At 45.2% G+C, this 19,983-nt stretch overlaps 2 protein-coding genes across 3 annotated transcripts; one reads left to right on the top strand and one right to left on the bottom strand.

The window, feature by feature from the left end:
* Positions 1-2,432: 2,432 nt before the first annotated feature.
* Positions 2,433-8,488, top strand: LOC125531288 (asparagine synthetase [glutamine-hydrolyzing] 2). The gene is made up of 15 exons (XM_048695702.1): positions 2,433-2,599; positions 2,677-2,777; positions 3,679-3,817; positions 4,110-4,205; positions 4,368-4,509; positions 5,401-5,496; positions 5,671-5,765; positions 6,250-6,411; positions 6,600-6,680; positions 6,758-6,979; positions 7,076-7,210; positions 7,316-7,396; positions 7,491-7,577; positions 7,703-7,810; positions 7,907-8,488. The coding sequence occupies exons 2-15, from the start codon at positions 2,698-2,700 to the stop codon at positions 8,150-8,152; spliced, it is 1,770 nt and encodes a 589-aa protein (XP_048551659.1). The 5' UTR covers positions 2,433-2,599; positions 2,677-2,697; the 3' UTR covers positions 8,153-8,488.
* Positions 8,489-9,980: 1,492 nt separating this feature from the next.
* LOC125531296 lies at positions 9,981-14,338 on the bottom strand. 2 transcript variants are annotated; one of them, XM_048695715.1, is made up of 5 exons: positions 13,845-14,338; positions 12,480-12,588; positions 12,003-12,163; positions 10,685-11,684; positions 9,981-10,211 (listed from the first exon to the last, which is right to left on the bottom strand). In XM_048695715.1, the coding sequence occupies exons 1-5, from the start codon at positions 14,206-14,208 to the stop codon at positions 10,202-10,204; spliced, it is 1,644 nt and encodes a 547-aa protein (XP_048551672.1). In that variant the 5' UTR covers positions 14,209-14,338; the 3' UTR covers positions 9,981-10,201. The 2 variants fall into 2 exon arrangements, with proteins under 2 accessions (XP_048551672.1, XP_048551667.1); XM_048695710.1 differs by having other exon boundaries at positions 12,480-12,591.
* Between the last annotated feature and the right edge of the window lie 5,645 nt (positions 14,339-19,983).

Here is a 19,983-nt window from a genome sequence, read left to right on the forward strand (position 1 = left end):
TACGACCGCCAGAACAAGCCGCCGATGCGCTCGCTACTCCCTTATCAGAGCTAGCCCGAACTTGTCGATGACAACCAAAAAGTCTTTTGTGCATGTTGCCCTAAGGACCTGTGCCCCAGCCACACTTATCACCATTGGACCCTTAAATTGATCTGAAACTTCTGGTACCAAATCTCGTCATCACACACGTCACGTGAGAAATCCCAACCTTGCCGTCCCAAGGAGACAACAAGAATGTACGCTAGAGCTCTCCCGACTCTGTCCCGGCGGCCGAACTTGAGGAGGATCTACACCCAAAAGACCAGCTCGAAGATGAAGCGCCACCCACGTGGGGAAAAAAAATCCTAAGCTAAACTATTAGCCGAAGTCGAGGCAACCGGATACCCCTCCCTACCACCGATTGCCCGAGCAACATGCAGAAGGGAGGCAGATCCACTGGCTCGATGATGAAGTCCGGAAGGGACGAGTGCCCTAGCCATTCTAGTTGCGAGAGGAAAAGAGTCATGAAGTGTTTTCAGAACTTATCAAACTTAAACAAGGTTGACTTGGTACAAAAATAGAACTTCAACTAATTTGAAACCAATGGAACAATTGCTATAGTATATCTATGGGGTTTCTAGGTTAGACCTTAAAACGTGATTTCAGTGGCAACCATGGTTGATTCCTTATGTGGAAAAGACTTATGATGAGCGGTTTAGTCATATATTTTTTAGGACCCAATAGTTGGTGATCGTCCCGGGGAAGGCACCAGGGGGCGACAAAACATTTGCTATGAGAGATTCATTCCATCCAACCAGTGCCCCTCTCTCTTTCGTTGTAGTGTGATTCTAGCGCGACCCAGTTGGCCTAGTAAGAGCCGGGGAATATATGGGCTAGGCCCAATTTAGTACTTTTTGGCAAAGAAAATGGCATCAGCAAAAAAAAAACTAACACAGAAAAAGCAGAGAAACATAAATTTACAATTGTCATGCTACGCTTTATAAAATTGCAATCCTCTGATTTAAAATTTAACCATGGTATATTAAAAAATGTGGCATTGTATCTACAAAAAATGTTACCATTTTGTAATTTGTAAAACAATATAATTGCCCCAGTGGCAATTTCAACATGAATTTTTTTATCCAGATAAGTCCAATATATTTGCAATGGTCCATAGGCAATTATGTTTGTGTAAAAGACATGAAAAATTGCCAATTCTAATTAATAAAATTGCCATGGTCGAAAATAATGAAATTGCCATGCTACCTACAAAAAACCACCATGGTCTTAATTGCCATGCTACCTACAAAAAATACCAGGGTCTAAATAATTTAATTGCCATGGCACCTACAACATAACTACCATGATGTAAGTAATAAAATTACCCTGGACTAACTAAAAAATTGCCATTTTTTAAATAATGAAATTGACATGCTACATATATTAAAATTGCACATGGCAAGCTTAGATTTTTTTTACTCTAAAAATGACAACTTTTGGGATTTGTAATGGGTACGTAGCAAAAAAAAATACACATGGCAAGTTTAGAAAATTTGTTCTCTAAAAAATATGACAACTTTTGGGATTTGTAATGTGCACATGGAAAAAATTAGTGATTATTGATCTTTCAAAGATGTGCAAAATTCGGGATTTCTAGATTTTTTTTGGCTAAAATTTAACCACTTATAAGTTATAGCAAGTTTAAACACACACATTGCTGCATGGCACCAACCTTGGGCCATGATTCGTGCCAGGAGATCGAATGGCAACATACGCTTACGCTAGGAGGGGTGACATCAACTAAATAACATTTCCATTTTATATATAGATTCATCTTCATTTTTAGGGTTCTTTTCGCTTCCATTTTTTTTTCTATTTTTTTGTTCTACTTCTTCTTGGGTTTCAAGGTCGGACCTGAAATCGTCAAGTTCCACGGCGGCAAGTACACTCATGTTGGCCTTTTTTTCCCTCTCCTCCAATACGGCGTCCATTTTTACGTGGAGAAGAATATCCACTACAACAAGTTCAATCATAGGTTTTTTGGGGGTTCAGTCATAAGTTAACTAGCCAGCACGTCTTCCCCAATAATTATTATTTCTTTTCACAAAAAAAATTGTCGCCTAGGTGAGATCAAGAAAAAATTGTGACCTATGTTTGCTGCTCCCGCATTAATTTCTTTCATTCTTTTCACCTACTTTTATTTTTTATTTTTTATTTTCTCACCTCATAAATTATAATTTGGACCTTTCCAAAATCTGTCAAAACCAGCAACAGTTTTCTGTGGCCATAGCACACACTTTGAGCGAACTACTGTAATTTTATCTACATTTTCACTCGGTGCATACATTCATCCAAATTAAAAATGGCCGACTTGCCAAATGTGGCGAATAGGGCCTTCGTGGGCTGAATCTGCGCGATCGGCCTGGCCCGCTACAAGCCCCAAACGCGCATCTCTCCTAGCCCCCTCCCTGCTGCTCTACCACCACCACCGAGCCGCCGGCACCGTACCTTACCATCCACCACCACCCGCACGTCGCCGTCGCCGTCGCCCGTCCGTCCTCGTCGGGGCATCGCCGTCCCCGCCCCGTTCGTCCGCGGCGTCTGGCCACCGAGGCTTAAGGTACGACCTTGTTCCCTGTTTCTGTCCATTCGGCCCAGCGATTAGTCAAATCACCTTCAGAGCTCGTCGGCGCGCAGGTCCCGCCGGCCACCGCCACCATGTGCGGCATCCTCGCCGTCCTCGGCGTCGGCGACGTCTCCCTCGCCAAGCGCTCCCGCATCATCGAGCTCTCCCGCCGGTAACGCGCCCCGCCGTCTCACCCCCCTTCCCCCTCCCGCCTCGCCCCTGCGTGTTTGGTCCTGTGCCCCGTGCGCGCTAGCCCGTCTCGGAGGTATAGAGTTGAAGTTGGCGGCGGATTTGTGCGGTTGGCAATAGTAGGCGAGCTGCGTGTCCACTTTGGCCCTGTGATGTCGCTCTCGCTTTATTTACCATTTTTAGTTATCCGACATCATCGTCAATTCGTCATTATTGTTTGATGGAAAAGCTATCTGGATAATTTGGTGTGGACATATTTGTCAGGATTTTATGTTAGATGAGTTGTTAATATGCGAGGGAAATTGTCGTCAACTTTGTAAAATTGTTTGTGATTGCTGTCTCGTGTCTACGTCCTCAGGAACCATGAGGTTTTGGGTTTAGGGAACAGAGTATGTACAGTATGTAGGCGTGTGTCCGTTGAGGTTCGGAATGTTCACACGATAATTTGGAAACTAGCGGCATTTTGTTTACTTAACAAAGTGCTTCACTTGTGTGGTCTTGCATATGCCTAAATTCTAGTGATTTCAAATGTATGAAAATGTAGTGTCTGTAGCAACGCCTCCCTAATGTGTGTGTGCACAAGTATGGAATATTTTTATGCAGAATTAGGACTTTTTTGTTTGCTATGTCTTATCACTTAGTCTGTGCAACTTCTCCCACTTTAGGAACTGCACGGTCATGGGGTGACAGTACTCAAGGTTGCACCTTAGATTAGAGTGAGTAGTTGACTTCAACACAAAGTTGCATTAGTTTGAACTGGATTCAGAGATCTTCATGAACTAAAATTTCTGTGTGCTACTTGTTATTCAAATTTCCTTAGGTGACACATGGTTCAGTATATGAAATCTTATGCACCCACTGAATTACTCTACCATTTTTCATAGATTACGGCACAGAGGCCCTGATTGGAGTGGTATACACAGCTTTGAGGATTGCTATCTTGCGCACCAGCGGTTGGCTATTGTTGATCCTACATCTGGAGACCAGCCATTGTACAACGAGGACAAAACAGTTGTTGTGACGGTCAGTATCTGCAGTGGGAATGCCGTTTTACTGTTTTCATTGTTCTTATCTGTGCTTTTATGATTCATTTCCATGTATAACATATGATTACGTCTCACTATTCTGCTTTTGGTAACTAGCATTTCTTTGTGGATAATTTTGTGATGGGATTTTATAAATGTTGTCTCCGATCTGTGCTCATTGCATCTCTGAGACACGACCTTTTATCCACTATATTTCTGTAGCAATTGAGAAAATATGTTTTGTTTTGTTCTTTTCTTTTAACCACATCTTGTCTGTTTGACTTTTCCAGGTGAATGGCGAGATCTATAATCATGAAGAACTGAAAGCTAAGCTGAAATCTCATCAGTTCCAAACTGGTAGTGATTGCGAAGTTATTGCTCACCTAGTAAGTTTGTACTCTTATTTCTCTGTGTTCAGTTTCTTTTGGCGTCCTATTGTGTAGCTTGGCTTCTGCCAACACTTTTTATGGTCTTTACCTAAGCATCGTCCTCCAGTGCATATATTGTATTTGTTAACATTTGTATTTCGAACTATATTGTTTTCACAGTATGAGGAATATGGGGAAGAATTTGTGGATATGTTGGATGGCATGTTCTCGTTTGTGCTTCTTGACACACGTGATAAAAGCTTCATCGCTGCACGCGATGCTATTGGTATCTGTCCTTTATACATGGGCTGGGGTCTTGATGGTATGCAGAGATTCTGTTCTTATAGGCACTTTGTCCCTTTGATCAAAATCATGAACATGAAGTTATTATCTTTTTCCTCCCAAATTTATCTTGATCTGGACTTTTGGTATTGGTTTGCTTGGTCATGCAACTGTTTCAGTGGTCGATCCATGTATCACGAGGAGGAGAAAAACAGGTTGCATGTAGGCCCATTTAAATTCAGTTTGAGATTAGAAGTAGATATATCACCGCTTGCCTATTTCCTTAGAATAGGATTGGACAAGGCCAATTAATTTGCAAAAAAAACAGTAAAAGATAATAACCCTAGATCTATCATAGGCTCACATCCCACAAAATATGGAGTGCTGTCTCTCACCACCTGTAGTTTGATAACTAGGATATACAGGTGCCACTCTCTATCTGGATATATAAGACATATTGACAATATTTTTTCCATAATATTTGTTACTAGTTACAGAATCACAATCATAGGAAAAAGCTTTTGAATTCGACTCAAACGGTATCAATTTTGTGTCACATAACTCACATATCGTAGGATTGTTTTTTTGGTCAAATATTTGGCCAATCAAAATATGTTGTATACCCAGACTAAGGGAGTGCCTAGGTTGTGATGCCTATGATAGTGTGCAATTTGAATATCTGATGGAAAAGATGTGGATAGACACAATATTTCCCAAGCTGACTGTTAAATTCATTATATGGAGTTAGCTATGCCAAAGATTCTGAGTTCTGTGAACTGTTGAAAAATATAGTTGGCTGTTTGTATTTGCAAGTACATTGTTCTGGAATAAGCAGGTGCTGTAGTGTTTTTATCTGTTACAACTTGGCTCAACTCTATGCATTTATGTAGTGGCCACTATGCATTAATTTGTATGTTCGTTGTTATTCCAGGGTCAGTATGGTTTTCTTCAGAGATGAAGGCGTTGAGTGATGATTGCGAGCGCTTCATATCGTTCCCCCCTGGACACTTGTACTCAAGCAAAGCAGGTTCAAAACTTCAAATGTCTTAATGAATTTGTGACAAATTGACGATCTTATCAGGCATTATACCATACATGTAGATTTGCAAACTCTGAAGGCAAAAATAGTATAAGGTACTATTAGTTGTTTCAGATATCCATTTGTCTTGCCTGGTAATCTGTTTTCTAACATTTATGCTAGGTGGCCTAAGGAGGTGGTACAACCCCCCATGGTTTTCAGAAAGCATTCCCTCAACCCCTTACGATCCTCTCCTCATCCGAGAGAGTTTTGAGAAGGTCACACCTTTTTTTATGCTCTCTGTTACATTTTTGCACCTTTTGATGCATAAAGTATACATTTATAGTTATTTCATGTTAATCTCTTCTTGGTTTGCTTCATGTTGATATGATGTATCGATGCCTCTGATTAGGCGATGCTTGTTTGGAATACCCTGGTTCATAATTCATGAGTAATAATAGGTTATTGCAGCTCTCTTGCAATCACAATTACTCCCTCCGTCCCATAATATAAGAACGTTTTTGGCACTACACTAGTGCCAAAAACGTTCTTATATTATGGGACGGAGGGAGTATGTTTTAGTGCAATGATCTCTCTATTAACATCTTAGATAGATTGCATGTTATTCAAAACCATGTTAATTGGTTATTAAGTATGTACAGAGTATAAATAAGTTATTGTGTCTGATGGTATATTTCATAAGCTAATTTCTTCACGTATATCATCTACTATATTTTCTTATATGAATTGCAAATTTCGCAGGCTGTTATTAAGAGGCTCATGACTGATGTGCCATTTGGTGTTCTCTTGTCTGGTGGACTTGACTCTTCTTTGGTGGCTTCTGTTGTTTCACGGCACTTGGCAGAAACAAAAGTGGCCAGGCAGTGGGGAAACCAACTGCACACCTTTTGCATCGGTTTGAAGGTACATTTCTCAATATTGTTTACTGGTCTATCCTCATTGCTGAGAATCACTTCAGGCCATCTTTCAAAATTTAAGTTGTTTTGTTGCTCTTATGAGTATCTTTTATAAGAAAAGGAGGAATGTTTAGTTGAGTGATACAAGCAGAGGATACAATAGGACAGAAACTTAACACGTTCCATTTTTTGTAGGGTTCTCCTGATCTTAAAGCTGCTAAGGAAGTTGCTGACTACCTTGGCACTGTCCATCATGAATTACACTTCACAGTGCAGGTTCGTTAATTTTTTTTCGTCCTTTGCCTAGAGGAAGGGTCATTTTGTAGTTATTAATTCATGTGACGAAATCGTAGGAGGGCATTGATGCATTGGAAGAAGTTATTTACCACATCGAGACATACGATGTAACGACCATTAGAGCAAGTACCCCAATGTTTCTAATGTCTCGGAAAATCAAATCATTGGGTGTGAAGATGGTTCTTTCAGGAGAAGGTTCCGATGAAATATTTGGTGGTTATCTTTATTTTCATAAGGCACCAAACAAGAAGGAACTCCATGAGGAGACTTGTAGGAAGGTAAACAAACACAGAATTGCTCTTTCGTTTTTTCATGGTGTATATGCACAACATGGTCAGTTGATCAACTTATTAGAGTTGTTATATGACATTTAGATAAAAGCTCTTCATTTATATGATTGTTTGAGAGCGAACAAAGCAACCTCTGCCTGGGGTCTTGAGGCCCGCGTTCCATTTCTCGACAAAAGCTTTATCAATGTAGCAATGGACCTGGATCCTGAATGTAAGATGGTATGTATTTTTTTGCGATAATACACTAATCTCACTCTTGCTGTATTCATTTATTATAACTAGCATTACCATCTTCTTATCTTTATCGTCTTGAAAAAAATTTAGATAAGACGTGATCTTGGCCGGATCGAGAAATGGGTTCTGCGTAATGCATTTGATGACGAGGAGAAGCCCTATTTACCCAAGGTTGGAGAAGTTCATCTTTTTATTGTGCTATATGTGCTGTGTTGCTTGTGCAAGCTTTGCTTGCATGCTCATAAGACTTATTTTCTGTGAACAGCACATTCTTTACAGGCAAAAGGAACAATTCAGCGATGGTGTTGGGTACAGTTGGATTGATGGATTGAAGGACCATGCTAATGCACATGTATACCATCTTTTCTTTGTCAAACCATTCATAAGCTGACAATCTGTTTATTTATTTGTCTTACAATGCTTTTGTTTCACTTTTTACCCCCATCAGAATTGACAGTATCTCCTATTCATGTTCAGGTGTTGGATTCCATGATGACGAACGCTAGCTTTGTCTACCCCGACAACACACCCACAACAAAAGAGGCCTACTATTACAGGACCGTATTCGAGAAGTTCTATCCCAAGGTCAAGAAGCCACATCCAGCCTCTAAATCTCATCATGATATTGTGAACCATTTCATCTGCATCGTAAAACTTAAATCAACGTTTCAATTTGTGCAGAACGCTGCTAGGCTAACGGTGCCAGGAGGCCCCAGCGTCGCATGCAGCACCGCTAAAGCTGTCGAATGGGACGCCGCCTGGTCCAAGCTCCTCGACCCGTCTGGCCGCGCCGCTCTCGGCGTGCATGATGCGGCGTACGAAGAAAAGGCTCCTGCATCGGTCGATCCTGTCGTGGATAACGTCTCCCGTTCACCTGCACACGACGTCAAAAGGCTCAAAACTGCCGTCTCAGCAGCTGCCGTATAACCTTCCATTCCATGGTTCCATATAAAAAATGCCGTCGCTTGGTTTAATTCCAGTAGCTTTCCTTGCAACTTGTCTGTAGTTCCTTGAGTCATGCAGTGCAGAAATTGCTTTGCTCTACTTTTTCCTTCATGTCTAGATACATCCATTTTTGGACAAATCCAAGACACTTATTTTGGGGGGAGGGAGGGAGTATGTGCCAAGTTTGTTTATGCAGTGAGCATTTGCTTTGTAAGTGAAAATAAATATTTCACCGTGGTTGATATCCTTGAGTTGCTCAGCGTTTGGTTTGCAAACTGCAAAGTCGCACTAATAAATTGCAAGGATGCTTTCAGATTAGGTGATGTTTGTATGTTGCTCATGTTAGCGCACCATCAAATTCCTGGGGACAATTCTGGTCGCCATCATTCCCGGATCCATCCATCTATTCTGCCATCACGTACGGCAGCACTCACCATGGACGCATGCCACCGCCCTTCCTCGCCACACCACTGCATCCACCTGAGCCCTCCCCACTGCAACACTCCCCGCCCTCATCTCCACCCCTCATTGCCGGCCACGACAGTCCTCCCCTCACCGAGGGGCACACAGGTGTCAGAGGCGCTGAGACATGGGAGGCGGTTCGGGGGATCGAGACATCCGCCGGGGTTGACTGGATCATCCATAGGTGATGACTGGAAGACGATGGTGAATCATGAAGCCGATTGAGGCAGGATTTCACTCACTGACGCGCGCTTTACGAATTTCAGAGGTATGACGACGCACGGGCTCGGGCTGCAATGGTTTAGTAATAAATAAATTGATGAATCTTCTATCCTTCTAACGTTTGGTTTGGTTGACTTGATTGATAAGGCAGCTGAAATCGATTATTCTCATACGTCACACATAAACAATTTTCTGAATCTTCTGCCCGGTCAATGTTATGACTAGACTAGTTCATCTAACTTTTTTCATACGGCCTTAATCAGTTTCAGAGGTTGAGGGATGCAGAGCGGACGGGTTTGTGGGCTACGGCCTAGTACAAGTCGATCTCTAGTTTTGTGTTAATCGTCCGGTCTTTGCATCCCTAGGTACGAGCATGTGGAAACGGATGCATCTTATCATGTTGTTCCTGATACATGTACTAATTAATGGACATGATTTTTGTTTCTATCTACATACTAAGATCCAATTCATATATATATATATATATATATGCAGGTAATGGAAACGCTAATCTTCATTTCCATGTTTTTGTGGTCTTTACCACTGCAAAAGTGGGCGTTTTTACACTGTTTAAATGCAAGTAACGTGTGCTCTTCTCCTTTTCAATTTCTCTTATCTCAGGTTCTTATCTCAGGTTTGACCTTCTTCTTATTCAACATATGAAATTCACACTTGGATGGAAGGATTTTTTTTTCTACACCGACTACAGTAAAATTGGTAATATACATATAGTGTTTTATTTTTATTTGTAGTAATACCGGTGATATGATTTTCCCTTCTTTTTATGCTTTTAGGTATTTGTATGAATTATCAGAACATGGAGCAGCAAAAGGGAGGAGAGAGAGCAGCAAAACGGAAGGAGAGAGTGGACAAAGATGTAGTGGAATGAGGTAGAATAAGTGTGCATTCTACAAGCTTATCACGCCATGCTATTAGTCACATAGTCTAATTAGGAAACGAGATACAATAAAATATTTCAGGGATTGCAAGGTGCTTTAGGACTGAAACGTTAATGGCCGGCGCTGATCATTTTCAAATTTAGTCTTTATGATCAAATTTAGTCTGGCTGGGGGCACAGCACAAGAAACCCCAAAGTCATTGCTACAGGATATCCGTATGAGGGAGGAGTTCAAATTTAGTCTGGCTGGGGGCACAGCACAAGAAACCCCAAAGTCATTGCTACAGGATATCCGTATGAGGGAGGAGTTCAAATTTATTCTGGCTGGGGGCACAGCACAACAAACCCCAAAGTCGTTGCTACAGGATATCCGTATGAGCGAGGAGTCGCTGAAGAATGGTGAGCCACTCTTTCGCTGCTGGTGTCAATGATGTCCAATTTTTGAGTTATCAATTCTGTCTGCAAAAACAAAGAAATTCAGATGAGTAGTTGCAGACAATTTGGAAGAAGAGATCAATAGGGCATGTATAGCAACCTATGAACTTGATTAGCACAACTAAAGACAGGTTCCACCGAAGAAGGGAGAACCTGATGAGCACAATTGTGAGCTACGTACATCATTTTATATTCCTAGATATGTGAAACATAGCAGTAGAGATATGACTGTGCGTAGGCTCTCATTTATCTTATGTCTTTTGAGACTGAACAGTTTTCTTACTCATACTCAAGGCAACAATAGAAGGAAGTTGCAGCAATTTAGAAAATCACAGCAATTGTCCTGTTTAAATTAACTATCTCCAAATTAAATGTAGGTTCCTTGAATACAATACGAAATTGAATTGAATGTAAGAAAGACACTAGATGAATTATTCATGGCCAGTTGCTCTAGTGTAGAAAAAACAAAACAAACTATCTCAGGCCACTGGGCTTACCTTGGAAACCTAATCCTATCACAAGCCCGAGAGTACTTGACCATACCCAGCTCGCGGTCAATATCCACCAGCGTTTTTATGCCAATAGCTATTAGTTTCCAGCCTCCATTGACCTTGCCGACCATGTCTTTCCCGATACATTTATGCACGGACATGAGCTTCCATTTGAATATGAGTCTAACAGCATCCTTGACAAGCCTGGTTCTGGTCGTCCATCTGTGTTTCATTATATCCCCGATACGGTTGATTCTTGGACCCTCACAGACCATTACTGTGAGGTCACGCATGGCCTGCCTTGTTAATTCCTTAGCACGATGGCTATGCCCGTACTCCGCAAGAACCCTTGCTGCCTTGAGTGCCACATCCTGGCCAATCTCTATTTCCAGAGCTGCATTAATATCCCCTTTTGGAGTATCAGTGAGGCCACGGTAGTCGCTGGCGAACCCCAAGTCCTCGCAGCCTTCCACATCGAACGGGAAAACCTTGTCTCCTTTGGCGTCTGAGGTGCAGCAGGCGAGTCCGTATCCATTTATGAAGCCCATATTGTACCCCTTGTCCCCTCTGACCAATAAGCTAGCAAATACCTGTGTATCTGGCAGTGGCAACCCCACAGTGATCCACCTGAGCGGCTTTGCAACTTCTGGAGGAGTAATATAGTGCCCCCCTGTAATTGGCTCCGTATTATCTCCCATCTGCTCTTCATACTGGATGAGAAACAGCGCACCGCCAGCTTCATCACTCATGTGGAAGTCCACGGCTACATTCACTAAACCTTCTATCTGCGTGGGTGCTGCTCCAGGCTGGGGATTGTTTCCTGCTCCTCCTCCTTGTACAGGGGGATTGGGATCGGGATCCTCGTAGTCGTCATCGTCGCCGTCATCCACGCAGCCTACGTGCGTCATGGAGGAGAGAATGAGGACAAGCACAAGAACCGTGCGTTCTTTCTGGCTGAGAGATGTACGGGTCACAATGCCCCAGCACCCACACGCGATTATGGCAGCTGCACACAACACAAAATAACAAACACAAATGAGTCTCGTAACTCTTTTCCTAAAATAAAAAAAGGGGATGATTCATATATAGGGGGCAGAAAAAAAATGAGATTGATTAATCTTTCCTAGAATCTATAGAAGATATGCGTGTGTGTGTCCGGTCCTAATTAGCTTGTGATAGACTTGTACAGTACTATCTGATCCTAGTCCTAGCTAGTGTCGGCAGTAGTACTCCTAGTGATCAGAGACTCTGATTAATAAATTAGCAAAGAGACTCTGATTAATTAAAATTAGCTACTGTAAGTGAAATAATTAATGTATTCTACCTGCTGCAAAGGCAGTCAACACAGCTTCATATATCATCCCAGCTGATCCTGTCATCACGCCATACGCAGAACCCTGCTTGTCCCTAGCTGTCAGGACTTGCTTGCTGCCATGAAGAAGGGACAAGTACTGCGAGGCTTTTCCTTTGCGGATAGGCTGCTCACTGTAATTGTAATTGGATCAGAAAACATAATGTTATAGTATATTCTACACATCTAAGACGCGGTGCAAGATATTGATCTGAAATCAAGCGACACTTCAGTCATGATGCATCACAATAATGCGCAGAGCAACTACGTACATAAGTTCCCTGAGTAGTAAAACAAGCGCATATATAATAGATGAAGAACAAAAAACTACAGGTTAACAACATCTACTTCCAGTACATTTGATCAGCAAGGTCATTCAAAGATAAAAGGCAAAACCTTAGGCTTTGTACCAGATCTGCATATGTAATATATATAGTAATGGCCGGGTACCTTAAGGTAGTGGGCTTCCCGGCGAGCACTAGTGTGTCATCGAAGGTCTCTTTGCAGCTGCAGATAGTCCTTTTTCCCGGCACAAGCCTTGATTTATCACCTGGTTTACCTTCTTACCGGAGAGATCACAAAAAAGAAATTACAAGGTAAATAAATTTATTATGCATAATTTCTTATCACTCTTTTATATTATGGTTGATTAGTTTCCCATATTCAAATTTTGCCAAATACAGTAAAGCAAAATATGATTCATGCTTTCTTTCATAATTAAGCAAACCGCTCAATAAGTTTATACGGAAAAGTAGAGATGACTGACTGCATCTACATATTTAAGATTTGGGAACGGCTACACTTGAGTCGATTGTTTTCTTAATTTGGGTCAGCAGACTGTTTCGGCCGTTGGATGCAGATCAAATGGTCGGCATGCCTTCTTCGTCCTCGAGCTTCTTCTTCCCGGAACCGCTCCCCACCGCCGATCTTCCGCGGCCCCCCGCCATCCCTGTAGGCCCACCCGGCCGTATTTGAGGTTTTCTCCCACGAATTGCACCACCCCGCCTTCCTGCAGTCCTGCTCTCCTTCCGCCTCTGCCCGTCGTCGACCACGAAGCTAGAGGGCACGGGGAACAGAGCCGCCCGAGCTTGAGGCCCTGCCCTGCGCCGGGAGATAGTCGTTGACCCGTACTGGCCGGGCCGCGCGCCTCTAAGGTAAGGTGGAAGCACGGGTGCCCCTTTTCCACTTCCGCCGCCTCTAAGGTGCAAGTTCTGAACACTTTTTCACAAGATGAAGCTCTTGATCTTACAGTAAATGTGCAAGTTAGGACTAAACTTTTACAGTTCAAGCAAGATACTCCTGCTGTAAATTATTAATTCCAGGAGTTAATTAGTGGAGTAAAGTCATCTAATCTGAAATATTTTTAACCTGGAATATTTTTGGACCAAATCCTCACAAGATGTTTAAGTTACTGGATCTGAATTCTTGATCTACACTTTCCCACAACTGAATCTGGTTAACTGAAGAATAACATCTGCTGACCATTCAATGCACCTAGCAGAGGACCCCCCAAATTTTCTGATTTGTGAATGAATATTTCACACTTTCCCAGAACCGGAGAATTCTGATTTGGGTACCCTTGCCCAGAACTAAAGAATTCTTCAGTTAACCAGAGGACCAAAATTTCTGATCTGTGAATGTTTTGAATCACATGACTTGGGAATAACATCTGCTCCATTTAAGATGGCTAGAAAAACAATTATTTTGAAATGGAGGGAGTAGATTTTTCTATAATCAGTCAATTTCATTGCAAATTTCTGCTGTCATATTATTTTAACACAAGTGAAGGAACCAATTTTTCGAACTAGTACGTACCATTTGAGGTGACGGCACCGACGGTGTTCTTGGCTTTCTCGTGTGCGAAGTCGACCAAAGCTCCCATGGCCAGCGCCCGCTTGACCGGCTTGGCGTCGGCAGCCAGGTCGTAGGCGGAGAGCACCGGGGCGGCATACACCATGGTGTTCCGCCCCAACGGCAGGTTGGCGAGGCCGCCGATGAGGCCGAGGTAACTGCTGCTCTTGTCGGTGAAGCTGGCGAGGGAGATGTCGTGTTTTGGCATGACCACGGAGGCCTTGTCGTCGGCGACGCCGTGTCCATGTAGCCCGACGACTGCTCCGTGCCAGCTGTTGCTGGCGACGAGAGCAAGTAAGAGGAGGAGCTCTGCCATGAACCTGCCCATCTCTTCTCTTACTATGAACAATGCACAATGCTACACCCCATCTCTTCTCTTACTATGAAGAATGCACGCATTACTACATGGTCATGCCATTGTTGCGCCAACGCATGAAAGGACTGTGAATGGAAGAAGAAGAGTGTGAGGCCTCGCACAAAAACTTTTTGATTTTCATCTGGACCACTGGCTTTTTTTCCGGCTGTGATGCGCTGCTGGTTCAGGAAAAAGACCGGCCTCCACTTTTTTTACATTTTTCAATATGTTCGTGAAAAATTAAAAAATAGTTATTAGATTTCATAAATAAATTTTAAAAAGGTTCATCGATTTAAAAAAAATTTAACAAATCTGAGAAAAGCTCATCAATTTTGAAAAAGTTCATTGGATTTGAAAAAAAAATCATCGTATTGAAAGAAGTTCATCGGATTTGAAAAAAAATATCATAGAATTGAAAAAGTTTCATCAGATTTCAAAAAAGTTTGTCATTTTTAAAAAAAATTCACCAAAAATGTTAAAAAGGTTCATTGTTTTGGAAAAAGTTAACCGAATTTTTAAAAAAAGTCATTGAAATTGAAAATTTCATCTAATTAAAAAAGGAGGTGGAGGAGGAGGAGGATGAACAGTTGGAGGAGGAGGAGGGGGGTGAGCCGGGGAAGGAGGATGTGGGGGACGCTGGCGACGGGGATCTCCGGGTGGAACAGCAGGCCATCCTCGATTCCCTCCTGTCGGAGTCGGATGTGGATGCAAGACGCCATCGCCGGCAGAAGATGGAGGCGCAAGAAGCCACGGAACAGGCGGAGTGCTTGGCCTACATGAATGAGATGGAGCAAGAGGAGGATGAGCCGGAGCCCTCATGCCCGCCTGTCCAGCCGGCGCCCGGCTCTGTCGTCGTGCACATCTCCGATGACGAAGAATAGCTAGGGTAGTACTTAGATGTAGCACGCAGAATTTATTTTACATGCTTTGTATGAATCTAAGGGATGAAATTTGAGAGAAACGGATGCAGATTGACTAATTTAAGGAATGCCCGGTCAGTGCCGTGGAACCGTCCAAACGCGTCCAACGTCTGTGGGCGTTTGAGGGGTCGGATTTGTCCAGATGCTCTAAGGGCGCCAGAATCATGAGGATGTCCGAGTTTGACGTCGTAATAAAGAAGGCGAGTACTAGGGATCAGCCTCGCGTGCCATACGATCCGGTCCAGCCAGCCGTCAGTTCTTTCCGTCGCTTGGGGTGTTCTGGACCACACTAAAACCGTTTTCTCTCACATGTCCCTTTCACGCACACGTACACATACGCGATGGTGTGTGTGTGTGAAGGTAGTTGCACATTGGGGGTTGTTTTCTACAAGAAGCAAAGCCAGCAAAGCAAATATCACGCTACTTGGCTTCATGACGTGTTTGTCTGCCCAACGGCGTGAGTGCTACACAGCAGCTCCGGCATCACTGAGGAGCGTCGCATCGCAACACTGATAACACCAACGAGCGTGACACCGCTGCGCCGGCATCCATAGATGAGCGATGCATCACAGCACCGATAGTCACCGACGAGCGTCATATCGTAGCGCCGACAACACCAACAAGCGCGACATCACAAACATGCCACATTAATTACAACACCGGCGAACATTGCATCGTAGCGCCGACAACATCAACGAGCGCCGTATCGCAGCGCCAGCGTCCATTGATGAGTGCCACATTGCAGCACCGGCATCACCGACGATCGTCACATCGCAACGCGGACAACACCAACGAGCATGACGTCGCAGCGCCGGCGTCCACCGACGAGCGCTGCATCGCAGCATTGACAGTCACCGACGCAGCGCATCACATTGTCGACAACATCAACAAGCGCGATATCACCGATGAGCGTCGCCTTATAGCACTGCCGAGCATTGCATCGTAGCGCCGACAACACCAACGAGCGCGGCATCGCAGTGCCGGAGTCCACTAATGAGTACCACATCGTAGTACCGGCATCACCGATGAGCGTGACATCACAACGCCGACAACACCAACTAGCATGGCGTCGCAGTGCCGAGGTCCACCAACAAGTGTCGCGTCGCAATGCCGATATCACCGAGGAGCGTCGCATCACAACACCGACAACACCAATGAGTGAGGCATCGCAACGTCAGCATCCATCGACGAGTGCCGCTTCGCAGCGCCGAGGTCCACCAACAAGTGTCGCGTCGCAATGCCGATATCACCGAGGAGCGTCGCATCGCAACGCCGACAACACCAATGAGCGAGGCATCGCAGCGTCAGCATCCATCGACGAGTGCCGCATCGCAGCGCCGAGGTCCACCAACAAGTGTCACGTCGTAATGCCGATATCACCGAGGAGCGTCGCATTGCAACGCCGACAACACCAATGAGCAAGGCATCGCAACGTCAGCATCCATCGACGAGTGCCGCATCACAACGCCGACATTACCGTCGAGTGTTGCATCGCAACACATGGTGCGGAGCTTGGGCAACGGTGCTTGGAATGCGTCTGTGCCTCTATGGGGCATGGTGGAGAGAGCAATAGGAGGCGAGAGGTGCAGGACGATAGAGGATCAAGCTCGGTGGACAAATGAGTGGCTCTCATGACGCATTGGAGATGAGCAAACAAGGTTTGTGACATCTCATGTCGTCGTTTGCGGCAACGATGGCTGAACCTCTGCAACGTTTGCGCGTTAAGGCTTGCAACAATAATGATGGGTGCTGTTCAAAAAAAAAAACAATGATGATGGGTATCCGCCCCTTACAACTTCGTGCATCGCGGCTAAGTATATCCCATAAATCCCCCACCCGCTCCTTCCCCTCTCAACACCCACACCGAGCTAGCAGTACGGCGGTGCCCTTGCAATACGAACATGTAGCGGCGCAGTCGGTGGATATGAAATGCTTTCAAAAAAGAAATATATATATACAAATGACTGCTTGTAGCAGCGTAGTCTTTCTTTCTTAAGTTAATGGCAGTGGTACTATTTCTATTGCAATAACAGTTAGCTAGCTACTCCCTCCGTTCTAAAATAGATGATTTAGCTTTGTAGTAACTTTAGTATAAAGTTAGGCTGGATAGCAACAATGCGCTGCACAAATTCACCGACACGACAAATATGCACACTACACAGCCCCCTCTACTTGTGATGAACTTTGAGGACAGCTTCAACCAACAAGTAAGCAGCGTAATAACACAAACAATATGCACAAATGACACAAAATTTAACGTGGAAAAACCTCCTTAACTTGAGTAAAACCACAACTGTGGACCGACCGGTCCACGCAACTTCACTATGAGAATGATGAGTATAAAGTCTTCTCTAAAATCTCTAGAGAGATTTACAACACTCTCCATGTTGCCAACTGGCAACAGCAACAACAGCCACAAGAGGCACGATTTCAGCAAAGCAGAGTTTACACATCTTCTGTACCCTTCAGTGTTTTGCAAACTGCTCTTAAACCGTTGAACCAGACAACACCAAATTTGGCAGACAAGTAGACACATGAGTTCTTGACATCCCCTCCAAACTTCAGCTCAATCGGACATCATTTGCCTACCCAAACTGTTCGTCTCCCAAAACTACTCTGTTCTGAAACTGCAGCAGTCAGAGTTAACAAAACCACTCTCAAATCTAATGCTCCACTGACCCAATCCTCAAACCAGCTAACCAGATCGAAGTACTCAAAGTAAGGAACAAGCTCACCAAGTTTGGGGTCAATCCAAACACGTTTGAGCCTCCAACACTACAAAAAAAAGACACATCCGTGACATTTTGGGCCGAACGAATTTTTTTCTGTCATACATATGACACTCGATAATTGTGACAAAACCCGGTATCATCATAGATGTGGTGGGCTCCTACTTCTACTATAAAAAATCATGAAGAAAATGGGCTTTTCGTCCTGGGCGGGTCGGAGACGCAGCTGCATGATATTCTTTGGGCCGTCCATGACGGAAAAAACCGTGGTAGAAGCGAGGGGGAGGAAAATTTCGGGGAGTCGCCGGTTACGGTGGGAGGTCGGGGGCCGAGCGATGCGCGCTTCTCTCGTACACGTACGCGCGTGTGTGCGAGGCGTTGGCTCTAACTGAACCCGAGCGAGGCGTTGGGCTCTAACTGAACCCGAGCGATTGCACTGCAGGCTACGCATTACTGAACCCGAGCGATCGATCGATGGCTGTTAACTGAACCCGATCGAGCGATTCCTTCGCTACTGCTGCTAACTGAAGCCGATCGATTGGATGAACAATGAGCGTTGCGGGGGGGGGGGGGGGGGGGGGGGGGGGTGGATGAACAGTGAGCGATGGCGTTGCCTCTGGATGAACAGGACCCCATGGTGTGGAGGGCTGGATGAACAGTAGACGATGAAGGAGTGGCCGTGGAGGGGTGGTTGAACAGGACCTCGTGGTGTGGAGGGTTGGATAAACAATAGACGGTGGAGGGGTGGTTGAACAGTAGCCGGTGGAGTAGCGCGCGGTGGAGGCTGGATGAACAGGAGCCCGTGGAGGCTGGAGGAGGTCGACGGCGGAGATGAACAGTATCCCGTGGAGTTCCGTTTTGCGGTACGCCACACCCCTCCCGATGAACAGGACCCCCATTTCGACCGTAGCGCTCCAACACAAGTCCGTTTCGTCCGTTTTGCGGTACGCCACACCCTTCCCGATCAACAGGACCCCCGTTTCGACCGTAGGAGGTCCGTTTCGTCCGTTTTGCGGTACGCCACACCCCTCCCGATCAACAGGACCCCCGTTTCGACCGTAGGAGGTCCGTTTCCTCCATTTTGCGGTACGCCACACCCCTTCCGATCAACAGGACCCCGTTCCGAACATAGGAGGCCCGTTTCCTCTGTTGTGCGGTACGCCAGGCCTCGTTTCCATCGCCTGTTCCGTCCAAGCCCTCCCGATGAACACGACCACGCATTCCGTTCCGACCCAGCCGGTTGGCTCCCATGCGTTTCGTTGCCTCCCGATGAATAGGACGCATTCTGTTGCCTCCCCATGAACACAACGCATTCCGTTGCCTCCCCATGAACACGACGACGACGCTGTTTCTCCGTTCCGACCCAGCCATGTACACGAGCCCCGGCCGTATGTATGCGCGAGTAGGCGTTCGAGACCCCGCCCGTATGTATGTACGTGGCCGTATTTTCTTTCTTGCACCCTGGCGGCTGTACGTACGTGTACATGCTACGTGAGCGCCTCTACTACGACACGTACGCGCCTCTACTACGACACGTGTGTGCCTCTACATCGACCAGTATATATGTACGTACACGTTCGCAACCAGAATGACAACGCTATGTACGCTTTGACCAGGTGGGTCCCGACTGTCAGGCACTTCTTTGCGTGCGAAGATGTAGCTGGTGGGTCTCAGCAGTCAGGGGGCGAATCGGTTTTTTTTGCCCGGACGCACTTCCTTACGTGCGAAGATGTAGTTGATGGGTCCCAGCAGTCAGGGGGCGAATCGTTTTTTTGGACGCACTTCCTTGCGTGCGAAGATGTAGCTGGTGGGTCCCAGCAGACAGGGGGAAACGTTTTTTTCGCGAAATACGGTGGCCCGTCCGGTGGGTCCCCGCTGTCAGGTGGAGGAATAATTATTTTGCGCGTAATAAGGAGGCACTTCCTTGCTGCAGCCGTGGACCCAACTGTCAGCCTCTCCACGTACAGTCCACGTCCCATGGAAGCCATTCCTTGACCACGTTGACCACGCCGCGCCGAGAGCACCAGGGCGGTGGACGACGGTGAGGCCTAGGAAGGGGACAACGCGGAGCCGGGGAAGACGCGGCAGTGGATGCCCAC

This window comes from Triticum urartu, chromosome 1, assembly GCF_003073215.2.
Source record: "Triticum urartu cultivar G1812 chromosome 1, Tu2.1, whole genome shotgun sequence".
In the NCBI taxonomy this organism is placed as follows: domain Eukaryota; kingdom Viridiplantae; phylum Streptophyta; class Magnoliopsida; order Poales; family Poaceae; genus Triticum; species Triticum urartu.